Source organism: Malus sylvestris, chromosome 7 (genome assembly GCF_916048215.2).
Source record: "Malus sylvestris chromosome 7, drMalSylv7.2, whole genome shotgun sequence".
NCBI lineage: Eukaryota > Viridiplantae > Streptophyta > Magnoliopsida > Rosales > Rosaceae > Malus > Malus sylvestris.
Window position 1 is genome coordinate 24,066,939 of NC_062266.1, and position 22,233 is coordinate 24,089,171.

The following is a 22,233-nucleotide window of genomic DNA, read 5'->3' on the forward strand; positions in this document are numbered from 1 at the left end:
CAGCAAAAAAATATATAATTTCACAAAAAAAAATTGAAAGAATTACACGGAGATTTTATATTGATCACCAACTATTTGAAAAAGAAAAAAACCATTTGGAAAAAAGAAATAATATTAAATGTTTGCATAAAAAATGTGATAAAAAAACATGTTTGGAAGAAGAGAAAATATAGTTTAATTAATAATATCTCCACGAAATAAGGAAAAGTGCATCTTGCAGATAAAATGATAAATTCAAAAATTAATTTAATTTTAAAACATAGAGGTGATTATTGGTCAAAGTACTTTAATCAAATTTTAAAAAGGCGCATTTGTTTAATCTAAATGATATAGAAAAACTGTAGGGGATTCTAATTTTTCCTTTTTTTTTCTTTCTAATTAACTAATTAAGTTAAAGTGAGTAACACGTATTGACATACCCCGACCAAAGTCGAGACGTACTGGTCGTCACGTGAGGGTGATGTAGCCAAGTGTGCAACAAATGTGCATACGATAATAAGAAAATGCGAATAAATAAAAACCAATTAAAACTTAGCTATACTAAAGATAATACTAAGTGTGAGGAAGTAACCCAGTCAAGCTACAAACGTTTCAGAGCATAGGTATCACAAGTGCAGTCAAATTGAACAAGTACTAATTATACAAACCAGGGAGAAAATCCCTACACTTATTTATGGAAATGTTAGAACGGTCGGGAAGTCCTCATGAGCCACCAAAGATGATCAGCTATCTAGAACCTGGAGGGGCGCAAAACCAGAAGAGTGAATGGGCGAAAACAAAGCGTTAAAAACACATTTATCTTTTCTGAACATAGTAACCCATCACTGTAAAACTTGTATAGTTTCCAGAAAACCCTATAGTAACCCCTATACGCCATGTTATAACATTTCAGCTCTAAATCATGTAAGCCATGTGTATAATCAATATAAAATACATGCCAGCCGAAGTCACCTAATATGACCTGTACGACTGGAACTATAGCTCATCAATCAAGGCTAGCACACGGGTCGGACTCACCTATGTGACCTGTACGACAGGCTGGGTATAAATATGTACGTTCTAGTGCTACGATCACGTGAATGATGTGCGATAAATTGCTGGTCACCTACGAGTCGAAGCCACCTATTATGGTCTGTACAATAGGCTGGCACCAAACTTGGATCCAAGGTGAGCGTGCAGTGCGGGAGGTGAATGATCATGTGAAGGTTGGCCCTAGTCCCGGGCGGGAGCACTAATACTGGGGTGCAACCTTGATGAGCTCTAAATAAATATATGCATACCAATGCAATGCAATCCATTCAATACCAATGCAATACAATCCATTCAATACCAATGAAATACAATCCATTCAATCACATTATACTCACATGAATCTTACCTGAGTCTCATCATCATCACACAATATAATTCACAGGTATAACAGGGCAATACTCAAAATGCAACTCATTTACAACATGGCATTCAAGGCATAAATCATTTAAGAAAAACGTTCTAGAAACCCTAAATGCATACTCACTGATAGGTAGCAGGATCGTAGCCCTCTAGCTTCGCTTGTCCACGCTTGTCCTCAAGGTACGTCTCACTTATATGCGAAATAACTAATTTAACGTTAATTCGATAGCACATGAACAAAACCTAGGATTCATTCATCATACATTGCTCAAATGGGGTGTTTTAATATACCAACATGATCTACTCAACAACACAAACACCCCTATATTTTAAGAAATTTTTTTGAACGTCACACGTGCTGGCCACGCACAGGCACGTGCCTGACACATTGACGGAATCCCTAACAGTGTTAGGGAATATTCTGTTAAAATAGCAGAATATTCTGTTAAAACTAATGGTGACCTCGTCGGAGCCGCCGTCTTTACTCGCTGGTTTCTGGAAAAAATCTAAAACTTAATATCTACTTCAATTCTCAACCAAAATCTATGAAATTTATATGGATTTGAAAGTCTTGAAGAGTAGAACACGATCGTACCTATTAAGAGTCTAAAAACCAACGGAAAATGGTTGGAAAAACCGGCCAAAACTTGAATCCTTTGAACTCGTGTGTCCCGACGTCAAACTACTCCAAAACTAGCCTAGGGCCCTATAGAGTCGATTAGGAACCTCATTAACCCTTAAAATCTTGGAAAAAGGCCACAATCACGTCGGAACAAAAAGACACCTCGCCGGAGGCTATGGTTCCTTAAGTTAAAACACGTCAACTCATCTAACGAATGGTATCATTAGATTCTAGAGCTCGAGAGGAGTGTGAAGGTGGAAATCTCGAGTTCGATCCGTGAAGTTTTGGTATAGTTTGAGTGTGGGTGTGCCTTCGGGTGTAAGGATGAAAGAGAAGGATCGAGAAGAGGTGAGAGGGTAAGGGTATGCGTACGTGTGTGTGTGTGTGTGTACGAGATTGGCCAGAAGAAAATGATAATAAGCCCTGATTGGGTTGCCATGAGAAAGAGGGAGAGAAAATTAGGTTTCAGTTGGCCCAAAGGAAAAATAAAACAAACCCAAAGTCTGATTAGGCCCAATAAAGTAGGAGTTAAGGTGATTAGTGGACAAAGTATAGTCAACCCTAAAATATAATCCTACCCATTATTCGGCCAAACTCGCGTCAACGCGCTCGTGACATCGAGTACGATTTAATTATGTTAGCGAGAAAATTGATTTAAAACTGTATATGTACATCCACGTCACTAAGCCAACAAGGGCAATATCGTCACTTTACACCCTAAGGGAGGAAATATGTATAATAATTTGGGATGGGTCGTAACACGTATCCTATCCAAATGAAATTGTTAACTTAATAGTTGTGAAAACCGTTCTTATATTTGTAATTTGTTAATTTGCTTACTGAGTTTATGGTTTTTGGCCTTTGAATTGTATATTTGCTTACCAACCTTATAACTTTTATTGCATTTTATCTTTATTTTATTCCCAATACAATTATACAAACATTGTTTTTTTTAAGTGTAAGTATGTATTTATTTATATGATATAACGATAAATTATTTAAATTCACTTAGTCCACCTAGGTGTTAGGCTTTATGTCTCAACCCACCATCCGACTATTCTAGAGTCTTTTAGAACCTTAATTGTTTATGAACTAATTACTTATCAACATTATAGTTTTAAGTATCTATATGTTTAGAGAATATGAGCTGTAGCCTTTCATCATCCAAACAACCACCAGGTAGAGCTATCATTGTGACCTCTCACCCTCTTATTTGTGTTCGTTGGAATTATACCTCTCGGTCTCCTCACAAGTCACATTACAAGATCACAGCTATTTATTTATGTGTGAACAATTAGAAAACAGTATGTTAATCAAGGTTTTCTCCTAAACTAATTTCTCATTTTAATATAAAATTACGACGAAACATTCTACCGACCTAATTAATTGAATTTCGGTATTTCATCAACTTGCAAATTGCGCTCCCAGCAATAGGAAACAATTGTATAATATCACAGTACTAATTAATTATAAATTAATCAGATGCACCTAGGATTTGCAGGGAAGGTCGGTCCTAAATATAGATAATTTCACGTCGGAGAGTATTTATTCGGTAATTGTTATTGTCACTTTAAAAATTTAATTGTGACTAGTATTTTTATTTTTTAAATATAGAAAGTGTGGTGTGCACAATTAGATTTTTGGAGTGCTATTAACAATTACTTATTTATTTTGAGAAATACTAAGGAGACTCTCTCAATAGTGGGAATCTACATGGACTATCTGTCATCTCATATTTTTGACGCAATGATTTATAATGTTAATACAAGAATTTAAATTAAACTGTGAGTTGGATAAAGCCTCAATAAAAAATCATAATTTGAAAGAATCTTCTTAGCATTTATCATTTATTAGTGTATAGTTTATATGATATATATGGGGTCATTGTATTATGAATTTCTGTCCAACCCATATGCCAAATATTCCTGGATTCAACCTCATTTTGCAAGGTGCATTTCATTGGTCTAATCTCTGTCCCATTAAGCTTTTGATTATTGTTTGCTCCATGAGCTGGGCTTGACATCATTAAATTAAACCTGTAATCCATTTGGCCCCAATGCAAAATTTATTTTAATAAAAATAATTGAACAAAAAAAGGATGCACACTTACAAAGTTACAAATTAAGTGTATACCAAAGGATATAAAACAATTTTATACCGGTTTACCTAATAAGAAACCAACAAGAACAATAAAACAGTCCAACGGGGGCTATTAGAAAATACAAATAAATGCAAACTCAATTCAACAACCAAAAAAAAACAGGGCTTTTAGATCTATGTCTAAAAGTATAGGTTGTTTGTAGAACTAAGTCCAGTTATCAACTTACATATTTTTGTATCAATTATTCAATTTTGTCTTTTTAGATGAAAATTTTAAATCCATTAAATTTTGTGATAAAAGGTATATTATAAAAAGAAAAAAATGTAATACAATTAATCTATGTTATAGGCAGACTATAAACAAAAACTTATGGCATAGGTAGATAAATAATTAAGTGTATATTCTACCTATAAGCGAGATACCAAACCTAACTACAAAATACAAAAATATAATACCTACAAGTAAGATACATTAAGCAGTGACACATGTTAATTATGAATATGAATCTTTCATATAGGTAGATAAATTGACACACCCTGACTCGAGATTTCCACCTGGACTTTGAATCGAGTGGTGTTGGCCGACACTAGGAGGGTGATGAAGCCATAAAGTGTAGTGTTGTGGAAAATGTGAGTAAATTTAAACCTAAAAGTGTCTAAGTATAAGAGTGCGCTGGTGAGTGGGAATGAACTCATATCACACGTGATATTAGAGCATAAGTAAAGTACAGTAGAGTGGATGGAGAATTATACCATCGGAGGTAGTCTCCAATACTAGATTTGCCAAGAATCCTCGTTGATACGAAAGTTCATCTGCTAAAACCTGGAGGGGTGAAAAACAAAGGGGAGTGGGCCTAACAATAAAGTTTTATAAAAACCTTTTGAAAACATTATAACCCTTCGCCGTAAAACAAGTATAGTTTCCAAATATACATACTACATATAGTATGAAAATACTTACCATGGCCTGCATTAGCTTAAGAATTCAATACGACATCATATTTCGTAAGTAAACACATGATAGGAGCATATTTATGCGCCTTAGTTAGCTAGTTCTTATGCATTTATGTTGTGTTTTCTTAGTTAAATTAGTCTTTTAAGCTATTTTCATGTGTTCTCAGGTTTTAAGGACAAAGTAAGCAAAAAGATGCAATTTGGAGCATTTTGGAGCAAAATTGAGCTAGAATGGAGTTCATGCATGTGGAGCACAAAGAATGGACAAATTTGAAGGATTGAAGAAGCTAGGAATGTGTTGCAAAGTTGAAGACTTGAAGATGCAAAGTTTCCTAATTGAAGTAGGAAAGTGCCTAATTGAAGATGAAATCCTAGTCAACAATGGATTCCTAGTTGAAGAATGATTCCTAGTTGAAGTTGGATTTCTAGAAGATTGCAGATTCCTACTCAAACAAGGTTTCCTACTTGAAGAAGGAAAGTTAAAAGCCAAAGAATCAACTCAAAGTGCAAAAACCTTATCCAAAACATTATCCATAACCTTATCCTATCATATCTTATCCTAATCCTAATCTACCTATATTTCAGCTACAAAAGGGATTTCTTTTCCTATTTGGAGACTTAAAACCTGATTTCTAGAAGCCTTATCCCTTCCTACAAAGGTGCCACACCTTATCCCTTGTTTTTCTAGAAATCAGCCACAAAACAACCTTTCTAGAAGGCCTTATCCCTTGTCCTACAAAAGTGACGCCCCAAAACTTTTCTAGAACTTCTAGAAACCTGATTATTCCTTTCCCCCTTGGTTTCTAAAAGCCTTAGCCTTTTCCTTCAAGGATTGTGTGTTATTATCCTATACAAATTAGGCCTTTAAATCCTTTTCCTTTGCTACATAGGGGCTGCGAATTTCAGCCTATAAATACCATCCTTTGCTGCACCATTTAGTCACCACACTCTATCATATTTTCACTACACCATTCACCCAAACATCCCTCTTGTGCCGTGAGTTTGCAAAGGAGAAGGAAGGAGACTCTTGGAGCCGTGCATGCCATTCAAGGAGCTTGGATTGTTGGAGCGTTTCTAGGTGTTTTCTATCTTTATGTCAATGTTTAAATTTATTTATCTTTGTTTATTTGCGAACATGAGGAACTAATTTCTTTGTAGTTAGAGGAGAATTCAAAGCCATGATCATATGTTTTATATGACTTGATTTCCTCCAGTTATGATTTCATAAATCGTGAATGTGGTTTACTTATCTATTTGATTGATAACATGTTTATGTATGTTGATTGAGGGTCGACACTTAGTTTGCATGCATGAATTTGATGCTAAAGTATAAGGGAATTTCACCTAATCGTTATTAACTTATATTCATAAGTAGTAAAAGTCGCTAGTCACGATTGTGTTAATTAAATCCTTGGCAAGAGTAACATGCGTATTCCATAGTTATGAATGCCTCATCAAAGCTTATGATTTTCATTAAACTTAATGATCTTTGATATGTGTCTCTATCATGCGTATTCCATAGTTAGGGTCCTTGATAAGAATAATTTGGTTGTAATGCGTATTCCATTCAATTCAATGAATTTAGGGAAATCTGAGAATTAATTGGTGCAATCTAGTTAATTTGGGGCATTGTCATTCATGGTTTGTTGAAAGAGTAACTGGAAATCGAGTCGTATGCATATGTTTCATGTGTGGAGAAGGAACCCTCTAACTAGCCTTTCACCATTCTATTTCATCAATTTCGTGAGTCTTTAAGTTTGTTTACAAAGTTTATGTTTTAACTTTCAATTTCGTCAAAACAAAATCCCCATTCATTAAGTCTTGTTTTTAGAGTCAAAACCTGTTTTCTTTTGGTCTTTTGAGTCTTTTAAGTTCTATTTTCGTCCAAATCACTTATTAGGTCTAGAATTGAGTCTTTTTTTATTGTTTCTTGTTGTTTTGAGTGTTTTGAGTTAGTTTTGAGTCTATAGAGTCTAGTTTAGTGTTTTTGAGTCTTATTTGTGTTGATTAGCATCCCTAGTTAATCCCCGGTCTAGAACGATCCCTACTTGCATCATTACTACAATTGTCATCAATAGGGTTTAATTTGTGTGTCAAGTTAACTTTCACATCAACACATCACATTCGTAACTGCATAATCTCGCATAAGCAAACATGTCATATCAAATGTTCATTGAGCATTGCTGACACACGAGTTCATGCAGAGGTATTCTGCCATGAACAAGACTGGGTGTAATAATGATTTAGGCTCTAGTACTACCTATCACGTGAAGACTGGCGCTATGCGCAGCACATACGAGTTCTAATTGCTTATAGCAATCTAGGACGGGACTGGCACCTACAATGGATCCAAAGTGAGCATACGGTGCGATGTGCACATACAAATGAAAGACTGGCCCTGGCCTGGGCGAGTACTAACACCGGTGCAACAAAAGATGAGCAGATAGCATAAATATAGTCATGCAATGGTAAATCGATAATTCGATAATTCAATAACCCTAGTCAGTGAAATATTATTCATAATCGTAAATACCATTAAAGAATCCATACTAATACACATACCTATGTGCCCGGTAGGACGTAGTATAATTGCATGGATGCTGTCAACACGTTAATTTTTATATACGTTACCTTAATCTAGTTGCAACGTAGAAAATTATTTACCAAATATATAAATGGAAACTAACAAGTATACAAACACTATATAAAAGAAAAGACTCACCCACAGTTACTTGCGATGTCACATCCGTTCGAGCTAAGGAAGCTAGAGTCTCCGATAGTAATCGCACCTAAGCATAATATTGGGACCCATTAATAAAACTCCTCTAAGACAATTAAATTTGGGAAAACAGAGTGCGGATTTGAAATTACCGCGTCAAAATAAGCTAAGAAGGGTACCGGGCAATTTTATAAAAAGTCAACAAAAAGTCAACGGTCGACCCTAAAAGTCAACCGAGCCGCCTTGGTGGTCAACCATGTTAAAACTTTGGAATTTGACTAAATGGATGTCAAAAACGGACTCGGGGCGTCGAAATTAGCCTAGGAGGGTTTTCGAGAAAATTCCAAAAAATCAACCTAACCAATATTCCAGAGAATATTCTGAGCCTAATTCAGAAATAGGCCAACCTGGGACAAAGGCCAAAAGGCTTGGCTTAAGGTTTTGGGCCTGGTTTGGGCTTACGCCCATGGGTCCGGATTCTGAGAAGCTCCGACTAACAAAACCTTTACTAACCCTAGCCATGTATTATACCAAAATGAAGATCAGGGAACAAGGATTCGAATAATACCATTGGTTTCCTCGGCACCGACATGATTTTTCCTGAAACGGCTCGAAAGCCGCCGGGTTTTCACTGGAGAAATTGGGTTTGAGTTCTAAGGTGTTTCCTACACCAAAACATCACCAACATGCACATTTAACCTATGAATTAGACTTAGGATGGTGAGATGAGAAAGATTGAGGGAGTTCTTTGACTCACCTAGTCGGAATGACGAAAAATCACCAGAGAAACGATGCGGACTGGGTGTGTGTTTGTAGTTTGATGCCTAAGCATTCAAGTCCACGGCCCATCCAACCTGATTAAAAGATACGGTAAGGCATGTATAATGTTGTCCAATGGTACAAGTTTGACCATTGATGAGGAAATCTATTCTCCGCGTTCCGAAAGAATGTTGTTGAGTTTCAAGGACATTAAAGATAATAATTATCACGTTGAAACCTATGTAGAAAATGGAGTTGAATTTTTGTGCATAACTTTCTACGAATATGGCCAAAAGCGTATTCTAGAGAAGATGGAGCGTATTCCGAGTGTTCTGTATACTACGACCATATGCCCCATAGAAAGCCACTATGTAGCCAGCCCTACCTCTGGGACCGTGCACGAAATTACACTTTGGCATAATCGTTTGGGACACCCTGGATGAACATCGATGCACCGTATCCTTAAATCATCATACATGCGTCCATTAACCCGAAGTTTAGGTTCAATTCAAGGAATCGCATGTTAAACATGTTCAATGAGAAAGTTTATTATTAAGCCTTCTTATGAAAAGATTCGTTCGAATCCTTTTTATTTTTTACAAAGGATTCATGGGGATATTTGTGGATCGATTCAACCTCCATGCAGACATTTAGATATTTTATGGTTTTGGTTGATGCCTTCACACGTTCGTCACACGTGTGCTTGTTGTCCATAAGGAACGCTGCATTCTCCAAATTGTTGGCTCAGGTTATCAAGCTCAGGGCTCATCACCCTGATTATCCAATCAAATTTATTCGATTGGATAATGCTGGAGAATTCACATCTAAAACTTTTGATGACTATTGCATGTCGGTTGGGGTTGAAGTTGAACATCCAGTACCCCTTGTTCACACCCAGAACGTCCTGGCATAGATATTCATTAAGCGCTTACAAATGATTACTCGATCGTTGGTTATACGTACCAAGCCCCCAATCGCTGCTTGGGGCCATGCAATATTGCATGCAGCCATGTTGATCCACCTAATTCCTATTGCAACCCAACCATATAGCGCCCTTTAGTTGGTTACCGGATACAAATCTGACATCGCATCTGCACGTTTTTTGTTGTGAGGTCTATGTGCTGCTTTCGCCACCCTTACGTAAAAAAATGGGGCATCAACAAAGGATGGGAATCTATGTCAGATATGATTCTCCTTTGATTATTCATTACTTAGAACCTTTGATAGGTGATCTGTTTACCGCTCATTTTGCTGATTGTCACTTCTATGAGACAGTCTTCCTGTCATTAGGGGAAATAAGAACGTCAACGTTCCTGAAGAATGATGCGAATTATCGTGGATGACTCCCACTTTGTCTCATTTAGATCCTCACACCGCTTAGTCTGAAACTTAAGTGCAATGCATATTAGATCTCCAGAGCATAGATCAGAGTATGCTAGATCTTTCACCGATCTAGTGTGAGTGATAAGATCACATATTCCAGTTGCGAATGTGCCTGCAAAGATAGATGTACCAAATATACGACGGATTTTCCTCCTGGAGACTCGGGACTCCAACTTTGGTGATCCACCTACATTAGTGGCTAGCCAATCATTTGCCCCTACATAAAAGCATGGCAGACCTCTTGGTTCAAATGATTCACACCCCCAGAAGAGGAAACCCATGGCATAGGCACCTGAAGAGTCTACTGTGAATCCAACTGTCGCTTATTCATTCTATCCAACTCATGAAGAAATTCTAGATTACGGAAGCATCCTTGAAGAGATGAATCCACCTCCCGAGAATCGTGAGATTTCAGTCTATTATGTTAACTTAGATGATGCGTGGTGTAGAAATGAGATGATTGTAGACGATGCATTAGCATATGCAGTAGCTACTGAGATTATGTTGAGTGATGACATTGAACCCTGTTCCATTGATGAATATCGACGTAGAACCAATTGGTCAAACTGGAAACAAGCAATCTAAGTTGAACTCGATTCGCTTGTGAAATGTAAGGTGTTTGGACCTGTAGCTCCCATTCCTCGACATGTGAAGCTCGTCGGCTACAAGTAGGTTTTGGTTTGCAAGAGTAATAAGAAAAACGAAATTGTGTGTTACAAAGCTCTTCTTGTTGCAAAAAGATTCTCACAATGCCCCAGGATTGATTATAATAAAACTTATTCACCCGTTATGGATGTGATTACCTTTTGCTACCTTATCAGTTTGGTAGCTTTTGAAAAACTGAGTATGCAGCTGATGGACGCAGTAACTACGTATCTCTATAGAGATTTTGATATGGAAATTTATATGAAAGTTCCCAAATGACTTACATTGACTGGATCAAATATTTCCAAACCCCGAAACACGCTTTCAATTTGGCTGAGGGGTTCATTCTACGGTTTGAAGCAATCCGGAAGAATATGGTATAACCGTTTGAGTAAGTATTTGACTAGTCAAGGATATGTGAACAACGAACTATATCCTTATGTGTTCATTAAGAAGTCACATTCCGGTTTTGTGATTGTTGTAGTATACGTTGATGACATGAACTTTATCGGAACTCCTGATGAACTCGTTAGAACTATCGCGCACCTGAAGTTGGAATTTAAGATGAAAGATCTAGGAAAGACTCAATACTGTCTCGCTCTCAAGATAGAGCGCCGTTTTAACGAGGATAAAGCAAAGCCTTCGAGTCGTCATTTGGTCGTTTGATCACTACATGCAAAACGAGATTCCTTTCGTTCGAATGAGGATGATGAAGAGATTTTAGAGCTTGAAGTTCCTTATCTAAGTGTGATAGGTGCTTTATTGTACTTAGCTCAATGCACTAGACCCAACATCTCATTCGTTGTTAATCTTTTGGCAAGATATAGTAATACACCAACACGCAGACATTGGACCGGTGTTAAAGACATTTTTCGCTACCTTAAGGGTACTACGGATTTGGGCTTGTTCTATCCCTACAAATCATCGAGTGATGTTGCACCCCCTTATCTCGAGTCGATTCTCGCTTTGTTGGTTATACCGACGCAAGATACTTATATGATCTACACAAGGTGCGCTCTCAAATGGGTTATGTTTTTACCGTTGAAGGCACCGCAATCTCTTAGAGGTCAACTAAACAGACCTTAGTTGCTATGTTGTCTAACCATGCTGAAATTCTCACCTTGCATGAAGCAACTCGGGAATGTTTATTATTGAGAGCAGTTGTGGGCCATATTCGAAGCTCCTGCGATCTTTACCCCGTCGTTGATATCCCGATGATGATTTATGAAGATAACACAGCATGCATTGAACAACTCAAGAAGGGTTACATCAAATGAGACAACACCAAGCACATTACGCTGAAGTTCTTTTCACATCAACAACAAGATCAGAAGAAGATTGAAGTCATGCAAATTCGTTCATAAGACAATATGACCAACCTTTTCACCAAATCACTAACGAAGGTGACGTTTCAGAAGCTTGTTCAAGGAATTGGCATGCGTAAACTTTTTGAGTTGTAACATTGCTAGTTCTCTTTAGAATTGTGTCAAACTCAAGGGGAGTATCCTGAAGTATACTTGCTTGCTCTTAATGTACTCTTTTTCCTTACAATTAGGAGCATTTTTTCCACTAGGTTTTTGCTACCTAACTAGATTTTAACGAGGCATCCACCTTGGGTTGATCATATCCCTGATGACGTCCTGTAGACGTTTCATTTGACTTTGCATTTCTCACGCATTTTTCCTTAGACTATTGGTTTTGTCCCTACTTGGGTTTTTACCATAGCCATAGGGTTTTTTAATGAGACTTACTTCCTACCTTATTGAGAATAGTGTGTTCCCATAATCAATGCTGACGAATCGACTTCCTCAACTTCTACATGATGCCGAATCTACCTTGAGTATTTACACACTCAAAGGGGGAAAGTTATAAACTTTCTAGTTTAAATGTGATTGTGTAAATCCTAGATTAGATTTGATTCTAAGTTATTCTTTCCTATATGGACTTGTATTCCTTAGGGATGAAGAATTTCTTCTCCCTCTTAAAGGCACTACGTAGGGGGAATAACACACACATTCATCTACACAATTCTACAAACACATATCTCTCTTCTCTCTTTGCCACTGGCCCCTTCCCTTTGTCAGATAAAATAGGCCACAACATTGAACTTATATTCAAGTTTCCCAAAAATAAAAAGTTATCTTTGTTTTTTTTAGGGTTGGTTCGGTTAGGGATCACGAATTGAAAAAAAAAAACAAATCGAATACCGAACCGATACCTTTTGGGATGAGATTCCGAAAATCGAAACCAAATCGAAATTTCGGTATTCTCGACAATTTCGGTACGACTCAGGATTGGCCATGTCAAATTATTCAAACTGCAAAAACATTAAACAATACTCATGCTCAGAAATTGAAATTAGACTCCAAATCCAATTGTAGAAATCCAAATCTAAATTCAAATCCAAAAACAATCAAAATTTTAGAAACAGTAATTAAATTCTTGAAACCTCAATTTCACAAACCCTAGAAATCAACTACAGAAAAATAATTTGAAAAAAAACCCTAGATTTTGAATGCCAATCTTAAATTATTGAAAAGTCATAGATGACTTACAAACTTACTAAGAGAAAATCTAAATCCCAAACAAAACTTTCGATTTTAAGGCTTGAGAGTCGCTCGACGAGAGAGAATTGGAGAGAGAGGTAGCGGTATGTATGTGTGTGGTTTGTCTGTGGAGTGATCGAGCTATAGAGGTTATGGTGTGGTCGCCGACCAGAGTCGAGGCTCGGAGAAGGTGGGCAAAGGAGAGGCGGGGTCGAGAGAGATGAGAAGGTTCAAGTTCGAGAAGTGAGAGGGTTGAATGACAAAATGAAAATGGTTAACTTACCTAAATTTGATTGAACAGTTGAGATTAAATTTCAACCAATCCAACAATCCATGTAATTCCTAAACCCTATTTTAATATTACACATATATATATATATATATATATATATATATATATATATATATATATATTCGGTCTAGTTCGGTCATATTGAAGAATGTATACATGAGACCGATACCTGTACCAAAGTGTGTTCAATTTCAATTAGGTTTATGGTACTGAACTTTTCATTATTTTTTTTCGATCGTTTTTCAATTTTGGTTTCGGTACAGAATTGGTACGGTTCAATATTTTCAGTATTTTATTCCACCCCTAACATTTTTCTCGTACGAAAAGGGCAATTTTCATAACGGACAAGGACTCTCTCTCTCTTTTTTCCTTCCATTCTCACCCCTTTTGTTTGAATGCTCAAAATTTCATCTTTGTAGGGAGAGAAAGAAAAAAAAAGGTAGAGAGAGAAGAAAAAAAACTGGGAGGGAAGGACGAAGCGGGGGAAATAAATAGGGGAGATAATCCATCCTATAAGAGCAACTCCAACGGGAGCTAGAGCCCAATAGACTGGCGACTTTAAAGACCCTAGAGACCTCCAGCCCATGTGGGCGATTAAGGAGGGGGGCCCGAGTGAGAGGCTCGGCTAGAATCGGTCGCCTGAGAGCTCGAGGGCTAGGTGATGCAACGCTGACGTCAGCCACGATTTAATTATTTTTCCGTCAAGCGCGTGCACAATACGCGCTTGTGGGGGCGCGTCCTTGACAACATTTCAGACACTGGGGCCCAACGTGCAGATGGCAGAAATGTTACTATTGGTGGCCACATGGCACATTCTCGTTCGTTGGATTTCAACAGTTACTTTTTGTGGACCGTTGGATTTTCAACGGTAAAAAACAATTTAAAACCTTCTGCAATATCAACCTTTGGATTTGAGATCACCGGTCCACATTATTCGCCTTTAAAATTTGAAAAAAGAAATCACATTAAAAATTCTGAAATGTTACCGTTGTGCCACATGGCACAATCTGGAAGGTTGGATTTATTTTTTTAATCCAACGGCAGAAATTAATTAAGTTAATAAAAATTGTTAAAAATTAATAAAAAAATGTAAAAAAAATTTTAAAAATTTGATTTTATTTTTCTATAAATACATTTTCATTATCTTCTACCTTACACCACAATTTCATATTTTCTTAAATACTTTTAACCACATTCCAATCTTTCTCTCAAAGTTTCGGAAATGTTACCGATTTGCTTCTTACTTCGTCATCTCTCCTTTTACGCTCCTCATCCTCTTCCTCTTCCATCACATTTTTGCCCACCTGGAGATTGAACATTTATTCCCCTTACTTAAACAATTCTTTCTCTTGCTCCTCGATTTCCCACAACATCCTTGAAAAAGAAGACATTGTAACAAGGAAGCATAAACTATGAACAATGATAGAAATTTTGATTTTGATTTGATGTGTGATTTCTTAGGATGGATGGTGGGCTATATGGAGAAAAAAAAAATGATTAGGTTGTAGATAATGCCACGTGGCATGCCGTCAGTTGTTAAAAATCTGATCGAAATCTATCATCAAAGATTGTAAACATATTGTAACACGTGGCGCGACGTGATTGGTTAAAAATCTAATCGGAAATCCATCCTCAACAATTCTGAAAAGGTAACGACACGTGGTACAACAACATTGGATAAATATCTTATCGATATCTTTCCCCAAAAATTGTCTTCTCGGATAATGACACGTGGCGCAACAAGAATAATTAAAAATCATATCCGAAATTACAAATAAAATTATTTTGTATTATTTTATAAAATAAAAAATACTAATATTTTATTGTTTATTGCCATGACTATTCAGTGTAGGGGTGAAGATGCAAAATCAGTTACTGTTCATTAAGGCTATTCAATAGTGACTTGCCTTGGGAGGCCTTTGCAACGCTGGAGTTGCTCTTAGTGGTAGAGATGCAAAAGACAGTTACTGTTCATTAAAAATAGTTAATGTTCACTGAAAACTATTCAATAATGAGTTGCCTTAAAGGACCTTTGCAATGCTAAAGTTGCTCTAACGGCAGCCACGGTGCCTCCGTTTTTCACCGGGCCAAAAAAGAAAAAGGAACTTTAACGAAAAGCTCTCGGTACTGTTCACTTTAACGAAAAACCACATTTTTACACTAAAAAGTCAATCATGGTACTATTCACTTTACCCTTTATTTTGTCCTTATCATTAAAACTCAAAGTGTTCAAATCATTTTCATTAGTTTTCCTAAAAGAAAATTACTGAAAGCCTGCAAATATTTTATTTTTGGTAAAAAAAAAAAAAAAAAAAAAAAAAACCCTGCAAAGTTTTAATTAACCTCCAAAATCTTTTCTAATCACATCACCAAAAGCGGAAAGGGTTCTTGTCCACACTCGAACCCGAAAGAGACTATAATTTACATCTCAGGATAACAACATTCATAACTTTCCGCAAAGAATCTTAATCCCAGCACAAAATCTAAATTTCGGATAAGCTCTCACCCTAGATTAGCATACAAGGTAAGAATGTGAGTGACTGAAAGAGTGCAAGGCAGATTTCTGGAGAGAGAGAAGGAGAGACTTCCTCACTTTCTCTCTCCTACTCCTCCTCCGACGGCCTCCACGGCTGTCCCTATAAGAGCCAACGGCGGCAGCCAATCTTCCTTTCTTTTCGAACCCTAGAAGAAAAGTTACCACATTTCCCCCAATTTAATAATTTAAATCAAGTTTTTCCCTTAATTTAATCATGGTTTATTATATAAACCCACCTCACATTTCCCCAAATTTGCAGCTTCCGAAGTTTTTGTTACTGGGAGGCAGCCAAGCCAAGTAAGCAAGACATCTTCCCCTAATCCTCCTCCAAAGGAAGAGTCTTGCACACAGATGCAATAAAACCCCAACAACAAACAAACCATCCAAATCCAACCCCCCTCATTATTGTTCAACAATGCTTCTTCCTACCACCTGCATTCTCTTAATTTGTTTCTCTCTATCCCTTCTCTCTAAAGCTTCTTCTTCCTCCTTGAACCTCACCCTCCCTCACCAGCACCCAGACCCTGATGCTGTTGTTTATGAAGTTCAAAGGTTAGAACCCTCATTTCTGCCCCCAAGTTACTCAAATCCCCATCTGGGGTCTGCTCATTTTCGATTTTGCAAACTGGGTTTTGCTCATTTTTCTTTATTTTGCAAAAAGGGTTCGTCTTGGCTCCCCATTTTTCAGCTAAAAACCCTGTCTGGGTTTGGTACATTTTGGTGTTTAATGCTCTGGCACACACTGCTTTCAAAAATCCCTTCTGGGTTTTTCACAAATCATACATTTTAAGCTGTTAGACCAAAAACCCCAATCTGGGTTCAGCTAATTTTTTCTGCATTTTTCCTCATTTTCCCACTAACCAAACAGGGCACTCTGTTTTTGGTGTTCAGGAGAGTCAATGCGTCTGTTTCCAGGCGCCAAATGCTGTCCATTGATGTCAAGGACCAAAGCAAGTGCCTCAGCGGTAACCCAATCGACGACTGCTGGCGCTGCGAGGACTGGAGCAACAACCGCCAAAGGCTCGCCGATTGCGGCATTGGGTTCGGCATGGACGCCTTGGGGGGCAAAGGGGGCCTGATCTACATAGTCACCGACTCCTCCGATTCCAACCCGGCGAACCCAACTCCGGGCACGCTCCGCCACGCCGTCATCCAAACCGAGCCCCTCTGGATCATCTTCTCCGCCGACATGACCATCAAGCTCAAATACGAGCTCATTGTCAACAGCTTCAAGACCATCGACGGCCGCGGCGTCAACGTCCACGTCACCGGCGGTGGATGCATAACCCTCCAGTACGTCTCCAACATCATCATCCACAACATCCACGTGCACCACTGCAAGCCCGCCGGCAACACCAACATCGCCTCCAGCCCCACCCACGTTGGCTGGCGCGGCAAATCGGACGGCGACGGCATCTCCCTCTTCGGCGCTCGCAAAATCTGGATCGACCACTGCTCCCTCTCGTTCTGCGCCGACGGACTGATCGACGCCATCATGGGGTCCACCGGAATCACGATTTCCAACAACTACTTCGCCCACCACGACGAGGTGATGCTATTGGGCCACGACGACAAGTACCTGCCGGACAGCGGGATGCAGGTGACGATTGCGTTTAACCACTTCGGTGTGGCGCTGGTGCAGCGTATGCCGCGGTGCAGACGCGGGTACATCCACGTGGTGAACAACGACTTCACGCGGTGGGAGATGTATGCTATCGGCGGTAGCGGTAACCCCACCATCAACAGCCAGGGGAACCGCTACACTGCTCCTCAGGACCAGAACGCCAAGGAGGTAAGAATTGTAATTTTTGTAAAGTTCGTGTCTTTTTTAATTTTACGTTCGGATTAGAGGGAAAATTGAAAAAGGTTAGCATGATTGTTTCATGATTTTGAGAATTTGTTCTTTGGCGGGCCCAGTGGGCGGCGCGTTGGGTTTGTTATAGTCACGCGCTTCCAGGTGGCATAGGTTCTCTTTAATGCCTACATGTCAAATGGGAAAAAGGGGTCACATGGTGGGATACATCATCCCACTTGCACTGGCGTTTAACTTGCATACTTGAATAAAATGTATAATAATAAGATTGATTTGTAATACCGTCACAAATGCTTTTGATGCTCTTAAAACATGAGTTTAGGGAGAGAAAAGGTTTTACGTTTGTATGTGTGATTGTTTGAAAGTGAAAAGGGCACCATTGACAGAGACAGTAGTGCCTGACAGTGTGCATGTGGAGGCAGCTGTTCGTTTGGCATGACCTGGTGAGAGTCAAAAGACCAAATTGTTTTATGATATTTTTGTTCGCGCCTGTTGTGCACAGGTGACAAAGCGCGTGGACACGAACGAGGGGGACTGGTCTGACTGGAATTGGAGGACGGAGGGGGACATAATGGTAAACGGCGCGTTTTTCGTGCCGTCCGGCGCGGGAATGAGCACTCAGTACGCCAAGGCCTCAAGCATCGAGCCCAAGTCCGTTGCTCTCATCGAACGAATCACAGCCAACGCCGGTGTTTTCGGTGATCCAAGGTACGTAAAATTACCACAACACCCTTCCCTTCTTTACTTTCTCAACTGTACTACCTGCCACGTTAACTGTCTTACTGATAGAAAATTTGGACAAAATGACCAAAGTACCCTTGCATTGCATGATACTCTCTTTTTTGTTTTTGTTTTGTTCTTTTTCTTACTGGGTGGCTTTTTTGGGTAGGAAGCACTTTTGTTAGATGTCTTTCATTTACACAAAGTTAAAATGGTTCTCACAAAAGCACTTAAAAGGCTAAGAGAACAATTTTACTGTAAGACAAGCGTTTTTAGTTATCCGAAAACGATTTTTATTAATAGTAGTGTAGTAGTTAGTGGAAATGAAAAGAGTGGGAAAATGGAGTAGGGTTTTTGTATGGGTGCACGTGATCATGATGGGGCCATTGGGAATCTAGCCGCTGATAGATAGCAGCCTTACAGTTGTTTGAGTTGTCTAAGTCGTAGTGTTGCCCGTTGTCTTTCCACTTCTACTTTTCTGCTTGGCAAAAAGCACCCAATGTACCATTCCCATTAATTACAGCTTATTAAATTACAAATCTGCTTTTGCTTAATTTTAAACAATTAAGCTGTGACCTTGGGATTTATATGCAAGTATCTCCACCCACTCTTGTTTTTGTCATTTGATGCTTTCTAGGCTTCTTGGGCGTTTGACCTTCTCAAAAGACCATCTTATTTTACAAACCAACAAATGGTGCAAATGATAAAGTGTATGAAAATAAACACCCTATTTTACTATGGGAAATGTTAACGAGATTCTTTATTGACTATTTGGCATATTTTATTTAACATTAATTTCAGTATCAGCATTGTAAAATATTATGTAAAAAATATAAGATGTCAAAAAATTCATTCATAATATCATTTTTGAGTCTCCTTAGCATTTCTCTTTTACTACTGGACGGGAAGTGATTTTTCACTACTAGTTGTTTAAGCATTTTAATTGAATAAATTAAAATTAAAGCAGAACTTGGGACAAAGGAGAAAGTGGGAGTGTTAAAATCACTAATTTATTAACTATTTCGGGATCAACTGAATACCAAAAATGCCCTTGTGCTTGAGATGCAGTTACAGTGGGGAGGGATAGGTAGGTTTATCTTTGTTGTGTGTGTGGGGGGGGGTGTGTGGGGAAGATTGGTGCAACATTGTCAACAACTAATAAAGAGTGTCCCCATTAGAAGAAGCTTGTGAGATGTTTAGATTAGTGAAAGTGTAAGCGCGTGTAAGGAGGAGGCAAAGTGCAAAAGTTTTGCATGTGGAGCCTTCTTGTTTTAGTGATGCTTGTGCTGTAGGAGGAGGCCCAGGTTTGGCCATGGCTTCCTGTGCTCTGCATTGGGAAGGTGACTCACATACTCCCATCATCTGCTTTTCAGTCAGCAAGTGTGGGGTCCTTTTATACGATTTTTCATATGTATGGGCCCGCCCCTGCATTTTATTTTGCTATTGGGTCCACTCCTGTGATATGATAATAACCAAATCTAGATATGGACAACTTGCCCATGCAGCATTGGACCCCAGGTCCTGAGTCTTGACTGTGAGACCTTTCCCTTTTTAAAAAAACAAATATTTTTTCCTTTCTTTTTTTAACAGACTGATTCTTAACTTTGATGTCATTCAGTCCTTTTAGTTTTCAGATTAGATTACTCTATAGGGTTTTTGTAGATTACTCTTCTTTAGTTTATTAAATTCGACACTCAGAAATTGAGAGGAATGTATGAGAAGTAAAAATGGATGTGTGAATGACATTATTGATCAACGAGCCGGAACAACCCAAGTCCATGAACCATAGGCTAGAGTGATTCGAGGATTGGGGGGTTAATGAACCATGTCGGGCTTGAGTTGGGGTGATATGTGGGGATGGTTTAGTATGTTCTTATTCCTGGTCTTGCTAGAGACTGACAATGTGTATCATTCGCTTTTCCGGCCATGGATTGAGAAAAATAATTATTGACGAACGCTGGCATAACGATCTCCAGCTAGCTGTTTGTACTACTTTCGCCGAAGATTGCTTCCAATTCTGTCAAAATTTCAGTAGATTTCTTATCTGACTTTCCCTCGGATTGTTTCTTTGCTGCATTGTTTTCCAATCCTTTATCCCAAAACGGCTAAAGCAATTCCAACAACTTGAGAAAGGACTTGCCAAACTAGGAAACCTCCCCCCACAGCCCCCTCCTATCCTCTATGGCACCAGCCCCTTCCCAATCTTTAGATTGTTTTCTGGTGAAGGCTAACGGCAGTCGTCCTCATACACGTTAGGCAACTGTTCATGTTCTTCGCAGACGTCGCTACATCTTAAAACTTGTTGCAGATTGTTATTGTTTAGGGTTTATTTTCATGGACTCTTCTGTTGCACCAAATGTCACCATTCATGTCCTTTTGTTATTCATTTACTTATCCGGTTGTAACTTTCAACCCTGTTGTCATGTTGTAGGGAGAGCAGTCGCGTAACAAGCCCCGATGATGGGACCATCACCGACGGCGGCAGCACCACCAGTGGCAGTGGAGGATCGAACGGCAAGGGCAATGACGATGACTATTTCGGAATGATATTTGGGAACGGTGCTGGACCAAGCTCTTCATCATCTTCAAACACAATATTCTTGTCTCTCTTAATTATTTTTATTTTGTACGTTACCACCAATCATGGTGGCGCTCTATTATCACTACCCTTATTATTAACATTATTATAAAATTCAAACAAAACAAATTTGGGAAAAATTTTCTCAAATTGTTTGATTGCTTCTGTGGTCCCCACATATGCTTTTATTTATCTGCATTATTATAGGTTTCTTGGTCCTTAAGATGACATAATTTTGGGTTTTGCACACTATCAAGCGAGTGATGTGGTTTTTGAGTGTGTTTTTGACTTTGAAAGATCATGTTTTGGATGTTTTTTTTTTTTTTTTTTTGTCACCTACAAGAGTGGGTCGTCAAAAACACAAATAGATTTTCTTCTAATGAGGAAAGGGGATCGTATAACTTGTAAGGATTGCAAAGTTATACCAGGAGAGAGCGTGGCTAATCAACATCGCTTGTTGGTGATGGATGTACATATCAAAAGAGTAAGACAAAAGAACAAGACTTGGAAGTGCCCAAGGACTAGATGGTGGAATCTAAAAGAAGAAAAACAAGTCATTTTCAAAGAGAAGGTAATCACCCAATGTGTGTGGGATAGAGAGGGGGAAGCTAGCCAAATGTGGGATTCCATGGCTAGTTGTATCCGAAAAGTAGCAAAAGAGGTATTAGGAGAGTCCAAGGGCTTTGCCCCACACCAAAAGGAATCTTGGTGGTGGAATGAGGAGGTACAAACAAAGGTGAAGGCTAAGAAGGAATGTTGTAAAGCCTTGTACAAGGAGAGGACCGATGAAAATGGTGAAAGGTATAGAAAAGCGAAGCAAGAGGCGAAGAAAGCTGTCAGAGAAGCTAAGTTAGCGGCTTACGACGATATGTATAAACGACTAGATACCAAAGAAGGAGAGTTGGATATCTATAAACTATCTAGAGCAAGGGAAAAGAAGACAAGGGACCTAAACCAAGTGAGGTGCATCAAGGATGAGGATGGAAAGGTTCTTGCTACAGAGAACGCGGTTAAAGACAGATGGAGAGGTTATTTTCATAATCTTTTCAATGAAGGACATGAAATGAGTGCTTCTTTAGGGGAGTTGAGTAACTCAGAAGAGTGTAGAAACTACTCTTTTTATCGTCGAATCCGGAAGGAAGAAGTGGTTGTAGCTTTGAAGAAGATGAAGCAT

General features: G+C 38.6%; 2 protein-coding genes across 3 annotated transcripts in view; both read left to right on the forward strand.

The window, feature by feature from the left end:
* Positions 1–22,233, forward strand: part of LOC126629141 (uncharacterized) — a 99,641-nt gene that overhangs the window by 44,380 nt on the left and 33,028 nt on the right. The window lies entirely within an intron of this gene.
* LOC126629134 (probable pectate lyase 13) lies at positions 15,814–21,222 on the forward strand. 2 transcript variants are annotated; one of them, XM_050299049.1, is made up of 4 exons: positions 15,814–15,936; positions 16,840–17,740; positions 18,264–18,469; positions 20,913–21,222. In XM_050299049.1, the coding sequence occupies exons 2-4, from the start codon at positions 16,871–16,873 to the stop codon at positions 21,169–21,171; spliced, it is 1,335 nt and encodes a 444-aa protein (XP_050155006.1). In that variant the 5' UTR covers positions 15,814–15,936; positions 16,840–16,870; the 3' UTR covers positions 21,172–21,222. The 2 variants fall into 2 exon arrangements, with proteins under 2 accessions (XP_050155006.1, XP_050155005.1); XM_050299048.1 differs by having other exon boundaries at positions 15,838–16,500.

Coding starts and splice junctions, on each gene's coding strand:
- LOC126629134 (XM_050299048.1), top strand. CDS start 16,364: ATGCTTCTTCCTACCACCTGCATTCTCTTAATTTGTTTCTCTCTATCC. Junction 16,501..16,839: donor GTTGTTTATGAAGTTCAAAG/GTTAGAACCCTC, acceptor TTTGGTGTTCAG/GAGAGTCAATGCGTCTGTTT. Junction 18,470..20,912: donor GGTGTTTTCGGTGATCCAAG/GTACGTAAAATT, acceptor GTCATGTTGTAG/GGAGAGCAGTCGCGTAACAA.